The following is a 17,221-nucleotide window of genomic DNA, read 5'->3' as shown; positions in this document are numbered from 1 at the left end:
ACAAGCACAAGACTGGGTCTCACTATCATTTACGCCAAAACTTGCCTCACACCCAGCAAAAGGGTGGTGTTCATTGACAAGGAAGTTTTTCTTTGCCACTGTGCCAAATGTTGCTGATGATGGTGATTCATGTTGGGTCTCTCTCTGAATAATATAACAAAGAGTACGGTCTAGACCTGCTCTTTTTGTAAAGTGTCTTGAGATTACTTCGGTTGTGATCTGGCGCTATACAAATAAAATTTGATTGATTAATTGATTGGCTTAACTTTGGACTGCCATCAAATGTTGGCTTCCCCAACTCTGCCAAGTGGAGGCAATACTTCAGCTTTTCCTCCAATTTCAGAAGAACAGTTTCGATGACTGGCCTCCATTTAGATGTGTAGTCTCACATATTCTAGAATGTCAGAGCATCCAGTCAATGCTTCCAGACAGGGTAGCCAAGGGAATGTCATTGGTTTCAATCCCCTCATGTCAGATATGGCCCTTGAGGGGCCGGACCCCCTCCTAAGGGCATGCAATCATATTAATACAAACTATTATGGTGCCTGAGAGTTCCCCTTTGCCAATGATACTGAGTTTTTTTTACACCCTTTATTGGCCAGGCTTTATAGAGTAGATAATCAGACCGTAAAGTCCTATACTCTGGTGAGTCAGTTCCTTAAAGGCAAGCAATAAAACACCTCCAGCAGACTGTCAATGTTCCCTTATGGGACCAACCTCTGGTGCTATCGTTTAGCCTTTAGCACAGTCAGGGCTAAATTGAGAATTGAGCTGGCAGCCCTCATGTGTGAGCCCTCATGCCTGCAGGGTGATGCCAATTTAGCAGAACTGCTCTGCCTTCAGACGATGTCTAGCTTTCGCTGCACTGATATCCTGTTCATAGAGGCTTTACAGGTCAAGGGGTCTGCCTTTGCCACTCCATGTTAGGGGCCACTAAACAAGGAGTATCTCTACTTCCTGGGCAGTCCTACCAGGTGCCTTTGGGTGAGATTTGCGCTGCGATCATATCCAGTGCTAAAGCATATATATTTCAAGAATTCATAGAACTGTACTTACATTTGTAACACTTGTTTCATAGAAACATAAAATGATCAGGATCTACCATATTACAAAATATTTTTATGAATTATCTGATTAAACCTTTTTCCAACATCGTTGCACATTGGAAATAAATCCTGATAAGGGGTGTCAGCTTTTTTTTAGGGTTCAGTAAAGATAAATTTAAAGGTAAACAATTTTAATAAGGTCAAAATTAGTTCACTTTATTAACATGAAACCAAAACTACAATTTCAGTGCTGTTGATGTCTAAAACTCACAAAGACTTGGTGTAACAAACAGCTACTGTAAGTTTACAGATTGAAACTTTCATTTTCTACATTAATGTTGTCGGTTTCTAACCATGTTCTTAAACTGATCAGGATTAGGTTGTGTTTGACAGAATTACTTAATTTCAAAAGCAACAATGAATACAATTGTGTAATAAACATATGTGATGCTATGATTAATGGACTGTGTGTTGTGTTGGAACACAATATTTTATTTTGTGTTTTGTGTGACATTTTAGCACTGCTCTATTTATTGTAAATGTAGATATTTATAAAGGAGCCAAAGCAAACATAGTGTAAACAGACTGATGAGTCCAGCTCGTCACATAAACATATCAGACTATCAGTGTTTCACTAACAAAGACCACTCCAATAGTGGTGTGCATATAAGATATTTTATTTTTTAAGATTAATGGCAGGGATCAAAGTTGAGGGATAAAGGGATGAGGGTAGGGGTCAAGGGTCGAGGGATGAGGGATGAAGGAATAAGAGTAAACTGAGTCGATGTTGGATTGGGTCTGATGAGAGAATGGAGTTGCTTCGTCTTGTATCAGACAGAGTACAAAGACCTCAGGGTCAGGGAGCCGTCTCCTCTTGCTCTTTCGGAGCCCCAAGAAAACTTCAGAGGGAAAGATTTCTGTGAGCATCTCTAATGTCAGAGAGGTCTTTACGGATGTAGTTGAGGTAAGCCGGAGAAGACCAGCAGCTGAGGAATTGAATTATATGATGTGGGATTCCTTGTCTGGAGGCGGTTGAGGCAGCTCCTACCTGTAATGAATGCCCGGAATATAAGTAGTGGGATATTCTGGATCTGGTTAGGATTTGATTTGGAAATGGTAGTGAAACCAGAAGCAAGTCGCCATCTTTCCTGTCTCTGTTAGAAAAATGGGTCTTGAAGGGAAGCTTGACTAGTTGGTCTTAAATTAATGTAGTCGCGGATTGGTACGAATGGGCTTAGGTAGGAATCTAGATGGAAGATGTAGATGGGTTGAGGGTTAGGGGTTAGGGGTTAGGGTTAGGGTCAAAGAATGTGAATGGGCTTAACAAGCCAATCAAAAGAAGTAAAGTAACTCTGAAAATGAGACAAGTTAAAGGCCCAAGTTATCTTCATCCAGGAAACACACTTATCCCAGGAAGAACATGAGAAGCTAAAGAAACTCGCTTTCAGATCACAATCCTCACCCTAACCCTAGATTTACATTCTATCGTACATACAGGCAGAGCCATAAAACAGGGGTTGCAGTACTTTTTGACAAAATTTGAATGCTTGAAAGAAATGAAGGACAAAGAAGGACGATACGTTATTGTTAAAGGCAAACTAGAAAATTAGATGGTCACATTAATCGATGTATCTGCCCCTCCAGACAGCGACAAACATTTCTTTAAATCCCCATTTACAGTCGTAGCATCAGAATCAGAAGGCATCGTAATGAGTGCGGGGGATTTTAATATGATACTAGACTTTAGGATAGACACGACAAGTACAGAAAGAAATAAAACTCACTTCGGTAAAGTCATGAATGCATTCTTAAAGGAACAGGGCATGGTGCATGTGTGGAGGGAACTTCATCCAATGGAAAAAGAATATACACACCGCTCTATCCCACATGATATATCTATCCCATCACTCTAGGATTGATCATGTATTTATGAATAGCTAGGATCTGCACATGGTAAGAGATTGTAAAATCAATGCAGTTCACTTCACTGTACACCTGAGCAGCAGACGGAAAGGCACTACCTGAGGACTCAATATGAGCATAACGAACAACAAAGCTAATTAAAATGGAAATAGCTACTAGGTTACTGGCAAGGCGACTCTGGAAGCAACAGACTGTAAACACAATATACAAGATCAGAGATCTCCGCTCAGGCCAACTGAAGCATGGTCCCACAGAAACAGAAAACATGTTCAAAGAATACTATGAGACTCTACATACACATCTACCCTCATCGAGTGAGAATGTAAAAAGACAGTTCCTGAGTTCTCTTGATTTACCAACTATTACAGAGTTACAAAATAAAACTCTCACAGCCCCTGTAACACCCGATGAGGTGTCCAAAGCCATATCTAGACTTAAGGCTAATAAATCTCCTGGAAGTGATGGTTTCCCATCAGAGTGGTACCGAGTCTATAAAGAAGAAATAACTCCTCTTCTTGTGTCATCCTTCAATTGGACACTTAAAGAAGGTCAACGTCCACCCTCTTGGAATGAGGCACTTATTTCTGTTATTCCGAAAGAGGGAAAAGATACAGAATACCATTCTAATTTGAGACCTATAGCTATTCTCAATGTGGATTATCAAATATACACATCTATTATAGCAAAGAGATGAGAGAAGTTCATGACTGAGCTAACTGACGAAGATCAAAGTGGTTTTATTACAGGAAGGCAAACGCAGGATAGCATTAGGAGGACTTTGCCAGTAATCAACTCAATACAAACAAAAAACACGAGTGCTATCTTGATGAGTCTTGACGCCGAGAAGGCTTTTGACAGTGTGAATTGTAACTTCCTGTGCCTAGTATTAGAGCGATTTGGACTAATCAAAGACTCAATTAAATGTATAAAATCTATCTATCCAAATCCTACAGCTAGAATAAAAATTGATGCCCCCGTCAAGGATGTTGCTTGTCCCCCCTCCTCTGTGCCTTATACATTGAGCCTTTGGCACAGGCTTTAAGACAGAATGAGGATTTAAAAGGGATTGATATCGAAGGACAGAAACATTTAATCAGCCCTTTCGCAGATGATATTATAATATATCACTCAGGATACAAAGTAAATGTGAATTAGACACAGATTCTGGCCTTTAACTATACCCCATCTCAAGAAATAACTTCATTAACTATAAAATACCTTTGTGAGGGTTAGGGTTAGGGTTAGGGTTTGACTCTAACAAAACAATTAAGTCATCTCTACAAAATAAATTATGACCCGATTCATTCTCAGATTAGAACAGACACCGAGAGTTGGTCATCCTTGTCAATAGATTTTAGTTCAGGAATTGAAGTAATCAGAATGAACATTCTCCCTACACTGCTATATCTTTTTCAGTCACTTCCTGTTAACATTCCTCAAGAAAGATTTAAAAAGTGGGATAAAATGATCTCCAGATATATATGGAATGCTATAAAGCCATGAATAAAATACTGTACATGACAGCTGGCCAAAGATAAAGGTGATTTAAAAGATTATTATCTTGCAGCGCAAATCGGACTAATAGTCAAGTGGTGTCAAAAGGACTATAATGCAAAGTTGAAAGATATTGATAAGACTGTAGCAGATATCCCAGTCCAGTCACTAACTGGTAACATAAAACAAGTGAAGGTACTCCAGGACTCATTGGATCCAATACGTTTGCATACACTGAATACTTTGTTTGATATAATTAAACAATACAAATTAGAAGGGGAAGTGAAACTGTTAAGCTGGTCTGCCTATGACGATAGATTTAAGCCAAGTTTAAGTGACCAAAACGTCAGAATTAGGAAACAATTGGGAGAGAAAGGGGATCACAGCAATGTGTACAATAACTAAAGATGGAAATACAATGAGTTTTCAGGGTTTGAAGGAGAAATATGGACTGGGGAATGGAGACTTGTTTTTAGATATTTGCAGCTCAGGGATTATTTCCTGAAGAAAATACAAAACTTAAAAATCCTAAATGGACTACTGGATATAATGGGAAAACATTCAAGACAATCTCTGTGCTCTACCACAATTAAAGAGAATGTGTGCATGAAAGCTAAGTGGGAGAGGGAGTTGAATACTGACATCACAACTGAAGAATGGCTAAACGTGACAAAACACCTCTTCAAATTCAAGGACATCGAGGGAGTTCGGGTGGAAAAATCTAACCTGCTACTTCATTACACCTAACATAAAGAGTACACAAACTGGTTTACATCTATTATGTTGGCGTCTATGTGGGAATAGAGAGGCAACCATACACACATCTTTTGAGAATGCCAGAAATGACAGACATTCTGGGACATTGTACATGAAACAATAAAAACAATTTGGGGTATGAAATACCAAGGGAATGCAAAGTTATGTATCTTGGAAACAAATGATTGTGTTATTGATAAAGATAGATATTTAACTAAGATACTACTGCTAACAAGTAAGAAGGCAATAACAAGACATTGGTACAAGACTGAACCACCTGCTACACAACAATGGTTAGAAATGATACGAGAGCTTTGTGCTATGGAAAAAAAGACCGATCAACTTAGACTGAGACAAAATGTCTTTACTAGTAAGTGGAAGAAATGGATGATTTACAACACAACGTGAAATGCTCATGGACCAACTGAAACAAAAGACGCTGGACATGTATACTCACTGCTTTGGGAATGGACTCCTTTAACCATGGAAGCTTTGTGTGTGCTGATGCAGCAAGTAAGGAGGTCTGAAGCGAGTGGTTGGCATTTAAGCATAGGACGGGGCTCGGCCTTTGATTTTGCTAATGTGAGAGTGACAAGGCTGGACAAGATGATCCGGATTACAGTTTTACAAAGAAGTGAACTCCACTTATTTAGACCTTTTTGTTTGAGGTTTTGATTTTTTTAATGGAATGGATGAATGGGATGAAACTGGAGAAGGTCAGGACATCCAGAGTAGGAAATGGAAGGCTATGGGAAGCATGGAAAGCTTTGAAGCAATTCCACCCAGTCAGATTAGAGGAGAGGATGACATCTTGTAAAGCGCTTACCAGATGTTCCATTTCAGGGTCCAGTTGAAGATGGTGGCTGAAAACAGTGGGACTGGAGTCGGAAACGAGTAGGAGGCTGGTGCCATTTGTCTGAATTTCTGAAATGAGAAGCCAGATAGCGAGTCAGCTATTGAGCTTTTGTGTCCGGGGATGTGGAAGGCTCGCAAGATAAAATGGTGCTGGGCCGAAACCAGTGTGAGCCCTGAACTGCATTCCTTTTTTTTAAAACATATTTTTATGAGTTTTCTTTTTAGAACAAACAAGCAAGACAGCCATAAAGTTAGAAAAAAGAAAAGAAGAAGAAAAACAGTTGATTGAAAGAAAATGATCAAACAGACATACAAAATAGAAATGACAATTAAAAAGAAATAAAAATATATATATACTAAAAGGGCAGTTAGTTTGAGATGCTGCATCACATCTCTCAGCCACTGAGTCCAGCTTGGTGAATGAGGTGTCTTCCAATGGAGGACGATCAATCTCCTTGCTATCAGAGCAACACATTTTGTTATTTTCAGATTAGTTCCAGTTAGGTTCTTGTTTGTTTCTCCTGCTATGCCTAAAATAGGTATCATAGGATCAGGTTGAACTGTCATTTTAAGGATTTCAGACAGTGTTTGGAAGATTGAATTCCAATAAGTGAATAGATTAAGACACAGCCAGAATAAGTGTGTCAAGGAGACAGGTGAGACTTTACACTTGTCACAGGTAGAGTCGACATCTGGGAACATCTTGGAGAGACTTTTTAAAAATGAAAGCAATGCAGCATCTTAAATTGAATGAGGCCGTGTCTGGCACAGATTGAGGCTGTGTGCACCCCTTCCAGAGCTCTTCTCCATTGCTCCTCCATCAAAGCCACCCCCAGGTCCCCCTCCCAAACAGATCAGTGCAAAATACATCTCCAGGATGCACTGGGACGCAGTGATGTGACCTGGGGTCATCAGGTGTGTCAGGTCTTTCAACATCAGACACCCTCGCCTAGGCGACCCAGCCAGGGGTTGATCAGGCCCCGACTTACATCCCAGTAGCAACCACACACGGATCAGCCCTCTTTATCCAAAGCCATCTGCTAGCTCTTTCTGCAGCTTCGCTGACGGAACGAATGGCCCTCTTTTTTTCTGCAGCTGAGACGCCCTGTCGGTTCAGGACTTTGCTGAATGAGCATCCTGCAAAGCCTCTACAGCCCACCTCTATGGGCTCGTCGTGTGTCTTCCCTGTTCTGACACTCTTCCACCAGTTCCTGGTATTTTGGCCGCTTCCTCTCGTTGGCCTCTTCCATGCGCTCCTCCCACGGCACTGTGAGCTCCAGCATGATCAGCTGTTTTGTCGCCTCAGAGGTGATGATCATGTCTGGACGAAGTGATGTTGTTGTGATGTGCTGTAGGAACTTTAGCTGCTTTCCCAAGTCAATGTTCAGCTGCTAGTCAGAGGCCGCATAGAGGATGCCTGTCCTTGTTTTTGTTTGTGGACGTGGTGTTTCTCCGGCTTTGATGATATGATATGTTTTGTAAACTAGAGAGAAAGTTATAAACAAACAATATTTCCCCCCTCTCTGAAAGATTATGGGAAAAAATAGACTCCATAGGTTATTTCTCAGGCAAGTTAGAAAAAGATATGTTAGCTTTAATATAACTACGAACTTATGGAAGGGGAGAAGAGGTGACTCAGACTGAGAGGCGCAAGCATTTTGCTAACCATAGTTTTTCCTCATAGCAGACCATATTTTCAGAGACAATGGGATTGTTCTTAACATAGCGCCCTGACAGAGGCATTGGAGAAAACAAAAGAGCAGTCGGATATGTGGGGTAACATGGGTTCTGTTCCATTTGTACCCAGATTGTTTTTTCAGCATGCTTCTCAAGTTGAGTCCAAAAGGAGAGAGCATGAACATTACATGCTTGATAGTCTAACTGGAAATGAGGCAGTCGCTGGTTTGCTGATCTTTGAAAAGATCACTGTCTGTGGCCTTAAGTAGTAGTTCTTGGTCCATATTAACGGTGAGCTTCTTCTCTTTAGTCTGTCACAGTTCATGTGAAAACAAATTCAAAGGGGAGAGGAACTGATAAGGTGTGGTTAAATACATTCAGCATGAAAATGGGATGTCTATGAGGAATGGACTTCCTGAACCTAATTTAATAGAAATGTTTGTATTATTGAGCTATCCCCCTAACAGTTCTGGTTCTGTCCCCCAAGAGGAAGACCTGGACCTGGGCCAAAGTCAGTGGGAAGACATCCACGTGGTCACTGGAGCCCTGAAGATGTTTTTCCGCGAGCTTCCTGAGCCATTGTTTCCTTTCAGGTTCTTCCAGTCATTTGTGGAGGCTGTCAGTGAGTCCAACATGATTGCTAGATATTTGTAGTAATGACATATTTATTGAAAAACATTGACAAGTGGTTTACAAATTACAACGTTTTGGACAAAAATATTTACAATAGGAAGTAAAACAAAGATATAATCCATGAATACATAAAGGCATGAATGGCCAAAAACAAAAAAAACACTACAGTACAAGACTACATACACGTTAAACTACAACACTATACACACGTTAAACTACAATACTATGCACACGTTAAAATACAACACTATACACACATTAAACTACAATACTATGCACACGTTAAAATACAACACTATACACACATTAAACTACAATACTATGCACACGTTAAAATACAACACTATACACACATTAAACTACAATATTATACACGCGTTAAACTACAATACTATCCACACATTTAACTAAAATACTATACACACGTTAAACAACAACACTATACACACATTAAACTACAACACTATACACGCGTTAAACTACAATACTATCCACACATTTAACTAAAATACTATACACACGTTAAACAACAACACTATACACGTTAAACTACAATACTATACACGTGTTAAACAACAACACTATACACGTGTTAAACTACAATACTATACACACGTTAAACTACAATACCATACAAATGTTAAACTACAATACCTATACACGTGTTAAACAACAACACTATACACATGTTAAACTACAATACTATACACACGTTAAACTACAATACTATACACGTGTTAAACTACAATACCTATACACGTGTTAAACAACAACACTATACACATGTTAAACTACAATACTATACACACGTTAAACTACAATACTATACACGTGTTAAACTACAATACTATACACACGTTAAACTACAATACTATACACGTGTTAAACTACAATACTATACACGCGTTAAACTACAACACTATACACGCGTTAATCAACAATACTATACACGTGTTAAACTACAATACCATACAAATGTTAAACTACAATACCTATACACGTGTTAAACAACAATACTATACAAATGTTAAACTACAATACCTATACACGTGTTAAACTACAATACTATACACATGTTAAACTACAACACTATACACATGTTAAACTACAATACCTATACACGTGTTAAACAACAATACTATACACATGTTAAACTACAACACTATACACATGTTAAACTACAACACTATACACGCGTTAAACTACAATACCTATACACATGTTAAACTACAACACTATACACGCGTTAAACTACAATACCTATACACATGTTAAACTACAACACTATACACGCGTTAAACTACAATACCTATACACACGTTAAACTACAATACTATACACGTGTTAAACTACAATACTATACACACGTTAAACTACAATACTATACACGTGTTAAACTACAATACTATACACGCGTTAAACTACAACACTATACACGCGTTAATCAACAATACTATACACGTGTTAAACTACAATACCATACAAATGTTAAACTACAATACCTATACACGTGTTAAACAACAATACTATACAAATGTTAAACTACAATACCTATACACGTGTTAAACTACAATACTATACACATGTTAAACTACAACACTATACACATGTTAAACTACAATACCTATACACGTGTTAAACAACAATACTATACACATGTTAAACTACAACACTATACACATGTTAAACTACAACACTATACACGCGTTAAACTACAATACCTATACACATGTTAAACTACAATACCTATACACATGTTAAACTACAACACTATACACGCGTTAAACTACAATACCTATACACATGTTAAACTACAACACTATACACGCGTTAAACTACAATGCATTAAACTGTGTAATGTGGGGGGACACACATTTGAATTTATAATTCTCACCTCTCCACTTTCTACATGCAGTCCCTGCTCCTTGCCTATCACCTGTTGAGGTGGCTGCTGTTCCTGATGAGTTACAGACACAATTAATGATTTCCAAAAATTAAAAAATTTAAATACTTTAAATACAGGTTTAGATTTCTCATAATTGATTAATGGTTGCATTTTAAAGAGTTAAGCAGCAGTGCATGTCCACTCCTTGACAGGAAAGCTATTCAGAGATGGAAAAGTCAGCTTTCATATTGGTTTGCTTAACAACAATCAACAGGAAGATCACCAATACTATTTATATATGTAGCTAGCTAGCGAGCTAAATATGAGTAAAGGGTTAAGTTAATTACGTAAATACGTCAATTACGCCCCAGCTATACACACATTAAACTTCAATACTACACACACTGTAAACTACAACACCATACACATATTAAACTACAATAAAACACATGTTAAACTACAACACTATACACATATTAAACTACAATTAATGTTAAACTACAACACTATACACATATTAAACTACAATACATGTTAAACTACAACACTTAACACAAATTAAACTACAATACATGTTAAACTACAATACTATACACATATTGAACTACAATACATGTTAAACTACAACACTTAACACAAATTAAACTACAATACATATTAAACTACAATACATGTTAAACTACAACACTATACACATATTAAACTACAATACATGTTAAACTACAACACTTAACACAAATTAAACTACAATACATATTAAACTACAATACATGTTAAACTACAACACTAAACACATATTAAACTACAATACATGTTAAAGTACAATACTATACACATATTAAACTATAATACATGTTAAAGTACAACACTAAACACATATTAAACTACAATACTATACACATATTAGACTACAATACTATACATCTTAAACTACAACACTATACATGTTAAACTACAACATTATACATATGTTACACTACAATACCATACACATGGTAAACTACTGCTTCTATGGTTTCTCTGAACAGAGATTAAAGAATCCAAACATAAAGTTCAGGCTGTGAAGAAACTGATCCAGGAGCTGCCAAAACCCAACAAGGACACCATGAAGCTGCTCTTCAGCCACCTGCACAGGTAAACCAACATAAACCTGAGACCTCAGACCTGAAACCTGAAATGAATGATGAAACCTCTTACATACCTGAACACTTAGTAAGAAGAATTGAAGTCAGTCAGTTGAACATTGTTCATTATTTTTTCCGTTCCTGAAATAAAAGATTGATTGACAGAGAAATGCACTAATTATTAAATCAATTTACGTTAGTATTTTTCAAAAACATGAAACCATATTTTATTGTCTATTTTACTTGAATCCTGAACAGTTTCAAAATAAAATGTTATTACACAATATCTGATCAATTAATGTGATTGGACTCTGATCCATTAGGCACATCTCTAACAAAACATTAGACCTTCACAGGATTATTTTCTTTAAATGCCCATTTACCTTTTTCAGATCAAACTCTGTAATCAAATGCAGAGAGGATAATTGATCATAAAAGAGAATTTTACAGTATAAGTCTATATTTAAATTATACAGTTTAACTCTAACATCATTACTTTGACAAAAACGAGCCACTTAATTTCAGAGTGTAAGAAAAAACAAATTTAAAAACAAATTTAAAGATAAGCAAATTGTAAAAGTTGTAAAAACAGAAAAAATAAATGTAGTTAGTCACTTTTTTAAGATTCAATGTTCCTAATATTTACTTAATACTTTAACAGTACTCTGCTTGTAATGTTACAGTTGCAGGTTTGATGCCCAGAGTTTAAGTTTGGGGAAGAAAATGAAGAATAAATTGGTCCTGAAATGTAAATCCCACTGATGTTAATGGCAGGTTGTAGAGTTAATCAGCAATGTTACAGTTGTGCTCCACTGCTCACCTGCCCTCTCCCAGTAATTCTCCATTCACCCCACCTCCTTGCTTTCAGTGTGCTCTAGTTGTTAAATAAAGGTCAATACAGGTATTGATTGATAAAGCATAAAGATCGATAAAGTTGTTGTCCATGGTCCTGTAGGTGTGAATCTTATAAAATGTACCTTCCCACATGCTTATTCAGTCTTTGTTTCTTCTTCTATCTTTTTAGAGTTCTGGCGTTTTCCAGGAAGAACCTGATGTCCACTCAGGGCATTGGCATCGTGTTCGGCCCCACACTGATGTGGCCTGAGCTGGATGCAGGGAACATGGCGTTCAACATGGTCTATCAGAACCAGATCATAGAGTTCATCCTGATCGAGAGCCAAGAAATCTTCAACCTGGATAGGAAGTGATGTGATCATCTGACGGATCAGAGCTCCCTCTGAAACTTTATTTGTTTTTCATCAGATAACAGAATGAACATCTGGTTTGGGCTGCACTGTAAAAAATAAACTGAAAATTTCGGATCAAATCAAGTTTGAAGATTTAATTTACACAAGCATATCAGTAACTAACTACCTACTCTTTAAATGTCTGTGACTTTTTGTCTCACAGACATCCAGTGTGTTCATAAAGTGCTGCAGTGTGTTTATAAAGTAACGCAGTGTTTTCATAAAGTAACGCAGTGTGTTTATAAAGTGCTGCAGTGTGTTTATAAAGTGCTGCAGTGTTTTCATAAAGTAACGCAGTGTGTTTATAAAGTGCTGCAGTGTGTTTATAAAGTGCTGCAGTGTTTTCATAAAGTAACGCAGTGTGTTTATAAAGTAACGCAGTGTTTTCACAAAGTAACGCAGTGTTTATAAAGTAACGCAGTGTGTTTATAAAGTACTGCAGTGTGTTTATAAAGTAACGCAGTGTGTTTATAAAGTACTGCAGTGTGTTTATAAAGTAACGCAGTGTGTTTATAAAGTACTGCAGTGTGTTTATAAAGTGCTGCAGTGTGTTTATAAAGTAACGCAGTGTTTTCATAAAGTAACGCAGTGTGTTTATAAAGTACTGCAGTGTGTTTATAAAGTAACGCAGTGTGTTTATAAAGTACTGCAGTGTGTTTATAAAGTGCTGCAGTGTGTTTATGAAGTAACGCAGTGTGTTTATAAAGTACTGCAGTGTGTTTATAAAGTAACGCAGTGTGTTTATAAAGTACTGCAGTGTGTTTATAAAGTAACGCAGTGTGTTTATAAAGTACTGCAGTGTGTTTATAAAGTAACGCAGTGTGTTTATAAAGTACTGCAGTGTGTTTATAAAGTGCTGCAGTGTGTTTATAAAGTAACGCAGTGTTTTCATAAAGTAACGCAGTGTGTTTATAAAGTAACGCAGTGTTTTCACAAAGTAACGCAGTGTGTTTATAAAGTGCTGCAGTGTGTTTATAAAGTAACGCAGTGTTTTCATAAAGTAACGCAGTGTGTTTATAAAGTACTGCAGTGTGTTTATAAAGTAACGCAGTGTGTTTATAAAGTGCTGCAGTGTGTTTATAAAGTAACGCAGTGTGCTTAGAAAGTGCTGCAGTGTGTTTATAAAGTAACGCAGTGTGTTCATAAAGTACTGCAGTGTGTTTATAAAGTAACGCAGTTTGTTTATAAAGTGCTGCAGTGTGTTTATAAAGTAACGCAGTTTGTTTATAAAGTGCTGCAGTGTGTTTATAAAGTAACGCAGTGTTTATAAAGTGCTGCAGTTTGTTTATAAAGTAACGCAGTGTTTTCATAAAGTAACGCAGTTTGTTTATAAAGTGCTGCAGTGTGTTTATAAAGTAACGCAGTGTATTGAACATGTTTACAAACATCTTGTTTGTATTTATTGAACATCATGTAAAGGTTAAATGAACACACATCATTAAACACAACAGATAATGTTTAATGAGCTCCTGTTTAACCACAGGTTACACACTCTGTGCTTCTTGTTCATGATGCATTCAGGTGAATCCAGTACAACTGTTTACAAAGACACGCACAGCAGCAGTTACACTTTTGCACTGTAGAAATATTTGACACCAATAAAAACACTTGGAGCTGATAAACAATGTCCCAACAAAGTAAAAAACAAAACAGATTAAATCTATAAAAAAGAGCTCTGGAATAAATATGAATGAGGACTATATAATAAATATTAATTTATAAAAACATTCAGTTTGGAAAACAAATCATGAAACTAAAAAAAACATGATTAAGGGTCACATGAAAATGATCAGAAGTAACTCATACAATATTGAGCATGTGACTGTGATGACTGCTTAACTCGTTTTAATTGTTCTTTTCATGTATTAATTTAATTATCACTGTTGCGGGAAAATTAATTCTTCTTTTATTTAAAATTGAGCTTTTAATTCAACAATGTAGTTCTTAAGACAAAATTATGATTGATTAGTAAAAATCATGAATTAGTGAATCATCTTAATGACATTCAAATTAAGTCACTGACTTAAAATTAGATCCAAAATTAAGTGAAGATGGAAAAGTTATCAAATCAAAGTCATGACTTTGTATTAAAGCCACTGATTTTAATATATTTTCTAACTTTTCATGACTTTTGAATATTTCCAAAAGAACAGGCGAAGAACAGAGAACAAAAACACAACATAGATCTAACTTTTATACTCCTTTTTAAACTCGTAATTTAACCCAAACGGACAGAGTGAGTCTAATACAGAGAAACGACAAGCACACACAGAGGAGCAGAGAAAGCACCTGTTGGCTGTTAAGGTGGAATGGATGTTAAGGTGGAATGTCTGTAAAGGGGGAATGGCTGTTAAGGTGCAATGTCTTCAAAGGGGGAATGGCTGTTAAGGTGGAATGTCTTCAAAGGGGGAATGGCTGTTAAGGTGGACTGTCTGTAGAGGTGGAATGGCTGTTAAGGTGGAATGGCTGTTAAGGTGGAATGTCTTTAAAGGGGGAATGGTTGTTAAGGTGGAATGTCTGTAGAGGTGGAATGGATGTTAAGGTGGAATGTCTGTAGAGGTGGAATTGATGTTAAGGTGGAATGTCTGTAGAGGTGAAATGTGGAAAGGGGCGGCTGTGGCTCAGTGGTAGAGTCAGTCGTCTTTCAATCGGACAGTCGGAGGTTCAATCCCCAGCTCCCCCAGGCTACATGTCGAACCCTAAATTGCTCCCGGTGACATAGCCAACGGGCATGAACGTGATAAGTGATCAACAGTTGGGAACTTTACGTAGCAATCACAATCAGTGTATGAATGTGAATGTGACATGTAGTGTAAAAGCAGACTAGAAAAGTGCTATATAAGTACAGTCCATTTACCAATGTATGTAGAGGTGGAATGGTCGTTGAGATGGAATGTCTGTTAAGGTGGAATGGTCGTTAAGGTGGAAGGTTTAGTTTAGTTTAGTTGTAAAGTACAAATGAGGATTCTTGTTTCAGTAAAGGCAGAGAGGTGAAATCTAAACATCCACAGAAAAGGAAACTGATGACGAGCTGTCTGCCACCTGTGGAGACAGGAAGTGATTCAACTTTATTAAAACAATACAGTTAGAAAACTGAAATTACAGTTTTGCAAGTATAAAAGAGGCCTCAAGTGACTTATACAGGTGTTAGGCAAGAAGATGGAGCAGCAAAAACACAGAGGACGTGTCAGTTCAGCTGAACACTTTTTGTATCTGTGCACTCATTTTCTTTGTCCTGTTTCTCATTGTACTTACAAAGGTGAAATTACTGAGCTTTGCTACATACTATGTAAAATAGTTGAGATTTGTGTTACATATATGTGTAGTACTGTAAATGCTTCACCAAAACAAGAAAAAGGAAACTTCTTTCCACACATACGTTACAATATGTAACATGGCCTCATGAAGCCAAAACATACATAAACACTTTTGATCCTAGTGTTTTGAATTGATCACATCAGCGTTTACTTGATGCTCTGTAAGACATAAACATATACTATCTGTGTGTATTGTTTTGGTGGAAGGAAGCAGTTTTGAGAAGAGAGAACTTGGTTTTGAGTGCTGTGTTTCATTTTGCAAGAGATTTGTGGAGTTTTGACAAAGTTTTTAACTCTTTTCAGTTTGTGTTTAGAGTTTTGAGAAATTGAGCCAAAGTTTGTGTAAAAGTGTTTAAACGTTTGGGAAAAACTGTAATATTCATAATCACTAACCCCTCGCCTGATTTATTAAACATTTGCTGACATCAGAAATCAAACACACTGATGTGTACAAAACTGAACCATTCATTCAGTGTCTCAGCAGAATAATAACACACACTGACTTGAATTCATCCTCCCAAACATAAGGGACGAGATGTTTTTAGAAAGCTTGTCAAAGTTGTTGCTGCTGTTGTTGCGGAAGTTGCTGTGTTTGTGACTTACCTTTATCTTACTTGCTGTGGCTCTGATGGAGTTGTTGCTGCTGTAGTAGCTGTGGTTGCTGACGGGGGGAGTGGTGACGTGGACTAGATGTTGCCCCGCCTCCTCGTGTGGGGGTTCTGATGGAGGAGGGCAGGTGCTGGTGGTGCTGATGTCCGGCTCTGATTGGCTTGGCTGCACAAAGACAGGTGAAAGGTGAGTCAGCTGAAGCAACTTCAGGCTGAAACAACAACATGTGGCTGGAATCTCCTCAGAGAATCAACTCAAAACTAAAACTAAAATCTAACTAATAACTAATAATGAACTCAATAATAATAAACATATGCATAGAACTTGTTGCATCTCCTAATTAATATATGTACGGCGCCGCACTCTGGACATCCCTAGACCGTAGACCGAATCAGGATATATGAATTCGAACGCAATTTGCGGAGCTGGGTAGTGACCGTGACAGTATATAGTGTATATCAGTGTACATCAGAGTGTACACCAGAGTGTACATCAGAGTGTACATCAGAGTGTACACCAGAGTGTACATCAGAGTGTACACCAGAGTGTATATCAGAGTGTACATCAGACTATATAAATGACTGATTGATTAATTGATTGATTGATTGATTACTGACTATTACATTGATATTTAGATTAGCTCCTGGAGCCTGTA

The 17,221-nt window shown here is 37.4% G+C and overlaps 2 protein-coding genes across 4 annotated transcripts in view; one reads left to right on the top strand and one right to left on the bottom strand.

Moving 5' to 3' along the window:
• arhgap15 (Rho GTPase activating protein 15) overlaps positions 1-12,761 on the top strand; it is a 37,383-nt gene extending 24,622 nt beyond the window's left edge. For all 3 annotated transcript variants that reach the window (XM_069663323.1, XM_069663324.1, XM_069663322.1), the window contains 3 exons: positions 8,239-8,373; positions 11,298-11,403; positions 12,418-12,761. In XM_069663323.1, coding sequence (XP_069519424.1) covers positions 8,239-8,373; positions 11,298-11,403; positions 12,418-12,601 — 425 coding nt within the window. In that variant the 3' untranslated portion in view covers positions 12,602-12,761. The remainder of the gene's footprint in view (positions 1-8,238; positions 8,374-11,297; positions 11,404-12,417) is intronic.
• Positions 12,762-14,038: 1,277 nt separating this feature from the next.
• LOC138592283 (kinesin heavy chain-like) overlaps positions 14,039-17,221 on the bottom strand; it is a 67,611-nt gene continuing 64,428 nt past the window's right edge. The window contains exons 25-26 of the mRNA XM_069663034.1: positions 16,561-16,731; positions 14,039-15,682 (exon numbers count right to left, since the gene is read on the bottom strand). Coding sequence (XP_069519135.1) covers positions 16,568-16,731 — 164 coding nt within the window. The 3' untranslated portion in view covers positions 14,039-15,682; positions 16,561-16,567. The remainder of the gene's footprint in view (positions 15,683-16,560; positions 16,732-17,221) is intronic.

This window comes from Semicossyphus pulcher, unplaced genomic scaffold, assembly GCF_022749685.1.
Source record: "Semicossyphus pulcher isolate SPU_LCO1_2020_fin unplaced genomic scaffold, fSemPul1.0.p SCAF_15, whole genome shotgun sequence".
Classification (NCBI taxonomy): Eukaryota; Metazoa; Chordata; class Actinopteri; order Labriformes; family Labridae; genus Semicossyphus; species Semicossyphus pulcher.
This window is presented reverse-complemented; position numbering and strand designations above follow the sequence as displayed.